Here is a 5,122-nt window from a genome sequence, read left to right as displayed (position 1 = left end):
GGGGGGGGCGGGGCAGGGCAGATTTGCCTCTGGAAATCATACTTCCAGAGTATTGGGTAGATGCAGCCCTATTACCTCTGTGGTCACACACTGGGAAGTTTGCACTGAGAAACTAGTTGCTATTTTACTATGAAACCTGCATGTTTTTCTTGCAGGCAAGGGGAACCTGGAGCATTCATATTTTTTAGGGAGGATAAACAAACTGAAGACTTTAATCTACCCTGGCTCATTCCTGGCATAAAGCCTCCAAGAAATTAGCTGACTCATACTGGCCAAGCAGCCAGCTGGGTGGGGGTAGGTTTTAGATAAACATTTTGCTATCAAGACCTGTCCAGACTTTGTTTATGCACTTCTTTTTCACCCTGTGCCGCCCATTCTGCAATTATGGGGGGCCCAATCCTGCTAATAGTGGTGACTATTAATAATTTCCTGGATGTGAGTATCAATCGATGCTCTGTGCACACAGTGTTTTGGGTGTTTGTCTGCAGAGCAGGACTCTCTAGGGTAGAGTTTGTTCTTGGCATGGGAAGCACCATCTGCCCCGTCTGAACTGAACGTGATGCAGTAAAAGCAATGTTTAGCTGAAAGGACATGCTTACTTTTTAAAGGGAAAAAGAAGGGCATAGCTATATATCCCAGTATCTCTGACACCCTGTTTGCACTGTGTCCTAGCCTGCTTCATCCACATTTGTGGGCATTCCCACGCTCTGACCCTGAACCACTGCAGCGTATCAAAAGCCCTCTGTGACCCATAAATGTCCCTTCTCGCACATTACTTGAAGGAAGAGGCATTTTGTTTCTGGTGTCAAGGCAAACACTGAGAAGGTGAGAAGATGATTTGTAGTAAGTCCCAAGGTGTTTTTCTCCCTGCAGCGAGTCTGGGCAGGCACAGTGTGCGGTGTTTTGGTTTGGTGTCCAGAGTCACAAAAAACCAGATTCTTATATGATTTTTCATAGGTTTCATGATAGGTATTTGTAGACTTTTGTATGAACATAATTGTTCATAGACTTCAGGCAGAAATGACTGAATTATTTGAACAAGTAGGTCTCCTCCTGCGAGCAAGGTGTCTGGGGGTAGAAATAAGCTGAGCAGCCCTCTCAGGTTAGACCCTACAGATCAGTACAGCAGGGGAGGACTGGGCTCTTTCCACTGTTGGGGTTCCTGCTGGGGTACCCCTTCCCAGCAGCAGGGACGAGGGTTTCCATCCCCTGCACCCAGCAGCATGGCAGGATGGGTATGGTGCCCGCTGGCGCTGCCCGGGGCTTCACTCCCCGTCCCCAGCCCCAGCTGGGGGATGACACCCTGGTCCCTGTCTCCCCAGCAAACAGATCCTGCAGGATGTCCTCTCCCCATGCTGCTTTGCCTGCTCCTATTTTGTCTCCTGCATGATGGCAAAACACCCCGGAGGGAGCCAACAACCCCCTGGGCGATGCCCGATGCAGCATGGTGTTGGCAGCACTGCAGGTCCTGGAGGGGCCGATAAGGTGGTGCAGGAGGGTGAGCACTGGCGGCAGCTCAGTGGCATTTTGCCTGCATGTTCCCTCACCCAGGCATGCACCCAGGCAGTGCTCGACTTGATTTATCATCATGTTCCAGCACACCATCCCACGTGCACTGGATTTTCTTGAGAAAAGGCAGAGGTAGGCAACTCTAATGAAGATTATTCATCCCTATTCCATTGAAAAAAAGTCTACAACTAAAGGGGGAAAGAGATATTATCAGGCTGAAAATCTCCCTTAGTATTTTTCTTTCTTTTAATTTATTTTTCTCCCATTCCTGGATTTTCAATAAAAGGCCAAGAAGACACTTAGCAGGAGGTGGTCCATGGACGAAGGCAAGCCCCAATGTCTGGAAAGGAGCTTGGTCAGCTCTTTAGCTCTGCCACAGCCTGGCCATCCAAACAACCCACCTTTTACTCGGTCACTAGTCCAACAAGACCCAGCGCCTCTTACTTAGCCCAATCCAAATCCTATGGAAAACATCAGGAAGACAGCGGATTGCCCCAGGTGCCTTGGGATCAGGATCAAAGCCCCTGCACTTTCAGCAAGGACTGTGTTTCTTGGAGTTTTAATGCAGAAAATAAAACAGGAGAGCCTTCTCATGCAAGGCCATTGCTCCTGGCAAGGGTGCATCACCCCCAGTGTGCGGTGAAGGTATCCGTACAGTTTGCTGGTGGCAAACCCCTCTGGGTCGCTCTGCCACGGGCTGCGTTTTGGCAGAGGCATTCATCATTTCACTGGTAGAGACTAAGGCAAGGCAGAGTCCAGCATGGGGGAGAGCCAAGGTGCAAGGCTCACACCCCATTGAGACCCACGCACACACCTTAAATCGTGACGGACTATTGCCCAGTGGCTTGTGCAGCCCTTTCTCTGCAAAGGGGCCCATGTCTAGTAGGTGAAATGGAGAACTGACCTGCCTGCACAGAGGGGAAGGGATAAAGCTCTTGAGTGCAGGATAACCAGAGGCCCCTTCTCAGCGTGCCACACCCTGGCCATCCCCTTCTGCTCCCGCGCTGGTGGGGACCCCCACCCTGGCCCCAGCCAATGACCCCACAGTGCAGGACGGGGAGGAGCTGCCGGCAGCGGATAAAAGCCTCCGCGGGGTCCGCAGCTCAGCTACAGGGTCTGTGTCCTGCAGCTCTGAGCAAAGCCGCCTGCCACCATGGTGCACTGGTCAGCCGAAGAGAAGCAGCTCATCACCAGCATCTGGAGCAAGATCAATGTGGAGGAATGCGGTGCCGAGGCCCTGGCCAGGTAGGTCCAGCTCCCGGGCGTCTGCTCAGCTGCACCCTGGGTAGAGAAACTGTGGCAATTGCATTGGGGAGCACTAACGTCTCTGTGTCTGCTTGTGTCCCCCCTCCATCTCTCCTCAGGCTGCTGATCGTCTACCCCTGGACCCAGAGGTTCTTTGATAACTTTGGGAACCTCTCCAGCCCCACCGCCATCCTTGGCAACCCCAAGGTCCGCGCCCATGGCAGGAAAGTGCTCACCTCCTTCGGGGAAGCCATCAAGAACCTGGACAACATTAAGGCGACCTATGCCAAGCTGTCCGAGCTGCACTGCGAGAAGCTGCACGTGGACCCTGAGAACTTCAGGGTGAGCCATGTTTGCAGTCCCAGCCCTTTCCCTATGTCATGTGGGGAAAGTCAGATTTTTGCTTTGAAACTGGGGGTATTGCCTCCGACAACGCTGTCTAGGCGTATGTACTTTGGCTGCTGGAGGCAGAGTCCCTGTGTAGTACCCAAGAGAGATGATGGCTTCTGCAGGACTGTTTACAAGACCGTGGGTGACTTTCACACTAAAAAGTCCCATTTTTAGTACCAGCACAGAAATGGGGAGGACACGGTATTGGGAGATTGTTACCTGAAGGAGATCTGGTTGGGGCCAAAAGAAACAAACCTGGGGGAAGGTGCAGCAAGGGTTGGAGGATTCAGAGGCAGAGGGGAGCTAAGCAGAGCATTTAAGGAAATCATAAGAGAAAAAGAAAAAAACCCAGCATTTTGCTGGGTAGGTCTCAGGCCAAATTGCTTTAGCATCCCAAAAATGGGGGAAAATAGTTATAAGGTTCGTTCTTTCTTTTTCTTTGTTTTTTTTTTTTTTTTTAAGAATGAAGCAAATATTATTTTCCCAAACCCCAGAGCTTTCTAATGGAAAGACTAAGGATTTGTTGTAGCAGTTCCAGGGAATGGGGAGTGAGCCAGTCCCAATAACCAGACCTGCAGCCCGAGGCCACTCTGATGAGGCAGGGGGGCTGAGGAGGAAGAGGAGGAGTGTGCAGCATGTGAGAGTCCTTTCAGGAGGGAACTCAGCCTCAGGGAGAAGTCAGGAGAAAGGAGATGCAGCCTGTCGGTTGCCGGGTCGTGTCTGGGGAGGATGGGAAGGAGAGGGACCAGAGGGAAGTCTGCAGCAGGAAAACCAGGGAGACGGAGAGCTTGCATAAAGGAAGAAGCTGATTAGAGCTAAAACCATGGCAGGACAGGGTGGGTTTGGTGGACTTGTGTGCAGCAAGAGGCAGAGCCTTCTTTGAGAGGTCCTGGGTCCAACAGCTCAGCCCCAGCTCGGGGATGCCGGGTCCCCACTCCATGGTCTGCTGTGGCACAACAGTTCAAGCAGCACTAACCCTGTCTGTTTTCCTCTTTCTCCTCCAGCTCCTTGGAGACATCCTCATCATTGTCCTGGCTTCCCACTTCGCCAGGGATTTCACCCCTGCTTGCCAGTTTGCCTGGCAAAAGCTGGTCAGTGTCGTGGCTCACGCTCTGGCCCGCAAGTACCACTGAGCGTCCCGGGACCGGTTGTGCGAGGAAGAGTCCCTGCTCTGCCACAAGCAGCCCTGAGCACGGGGAGATGCCCTTTGCGTACTGACAGGCTGTAACCACCGAATAAATACCTCCCAGCACCATGTCTGCAGAGTCTCCCTGTCTCTGTGCTGGGGAAAGTGGGGGGGCAGGTGGGTTTGTGCTGTCGAATGCAATGCCGTCCGTGTGTGGGTGTTATGTCTTGTTTCTAAGGGCTGCTGCGGGCGGTTTCCTTAACTTTACAGTGCTCTCTCATGTGCGTGCCCTGCCAGTGCATGCATGGGGGTCTGTGAAGAGAAAAACCCATGCAGAGGGCTCTGACACCCCGGGGTGTTTCAGAGAGGGTCATAGGAATAATGAGGGATTGCAAAGAATCCACATTTGTTCTCCCAGCTCTACGTTACTGTGAAATCAGATGAAGCCAGCGCTGTGCAGAGCACAGAGCTCCCAGCCAAGCTGTTGCTGCAGTCAGGGAGCTGGCATCTGCCTTGCCCTGCTCTGGGGCTGGGGATGCACACTCTCCTTTTAGAGCAGCTGATAGAGGAGAAAACCTTTGAACTCCGACTCTTGGGAAGTTCAGGAGATGTCCACTTCTTCTAGTTATATCAGCTGGCCTAACAGGAGATACTGCTTCCCCAGGGAGGATTTATCATGCTGGTCCACATAGCAGACCCTCATCCCCAGGCACCCACAGTCCCAAAGACCCCCCCTCTCTCAAGACTGAGGGTATTCAGTTCCCAACGTCACCTGGCAGACAAAACCCACTACGCTAACTGGTATCTGGGTTTTGCTGTGTGTCCTGGTTTTGGCGGGGATAGAGTTAATTG

At 52.4% G+C, this 5,122-nt stretch overlaps 1 protein-coding gene across 2 annotated transcripts; it reads left to right on the top strand.

Moving 5' to 3' along the window:
• Positions 1 to 414: 414 nt before the first annotated feature.
• On the top strand, positions 415 to 4,818 carry LOC104837518 (hemoglobin subunit epsilon). 2 transcript variants are annotated; one of them, XM_010576707.1, is made up of 4 exons: positions 415 to 435; positions 2,639 to 2,754; positions 2,874 to 3,096; positions 4,149 to 4,818. In XM_010576707.1, the coding sequence occupies exons 2-4, from the start codon at positions 2,663 to 2,665 to the stop codon at positions 4,275 to 4,277; spliced, it is 444 nt and encodes a 147-aa protein (XP_010575009.1). In that variant the 5' UTR covers positions 415 to 435; positions 2,639 to 2,662; the 3' UTR covers positions 4,278 to 4,818. The 2 variants fall into 2 exon arrangements, with proteins under 2 accessions (XP_010575009.1, XP_010575008.1); XM_010576706.1 differs by lacking the exon at positions 415 to 435 and adding an exon at positions 1,513 to 1,641.
• The last annotated feature ends 304 nt before the right edge of the window (positions 4,819 to 5,122 follow it).

The sequence above is a fragment of the Haliaeetus leucocephalus genome, unplaced genomic scaffold (genome assembly GCF_000737465.1).
Source record: "Haliaeetus leucocephalus isolate CR32 unplaced genomic scaffold, Haliaeetus_leucocephalus-4.0 Scaffold536, whole genome shotgun sequence".
NCBI lineage: Eukaryota > Metazoa > Chordata > Aves > Accipitriformes > Accipitridae > Haliaeetus > Haliaeetus leucocephalus.
Note: the sequence above shows the minus strand (reverse complement) of the source record. Positions and strands in the feature narration are given on the sequence as shown.

Bases quoted from the DNA above. Each gene is read 5' to 3' on its own strand.
- LOC104837518 (XM_010576707.1), top strand. From the start codon at position 2,663: ATGGTGCACTGGTCAGCCGAAGAGAAGCAGCTCATCACCAGCATCTGG. The intron at 2,755-2,873 runs GTAGGTCCAGCT...ATCTCTCCTCAG, and splicing joins GGTGCCGAGGCCCTGGCCAG to GCTGCTGATCGTCTACCCCT. The intron at 3,097-4,148 runs GTGAGCCATGTT...TTTCTCCTCCAG, and splicing joins TGGACCCTGAGAACTTCAGG to CTCCTTGGAGACATCCTCAT.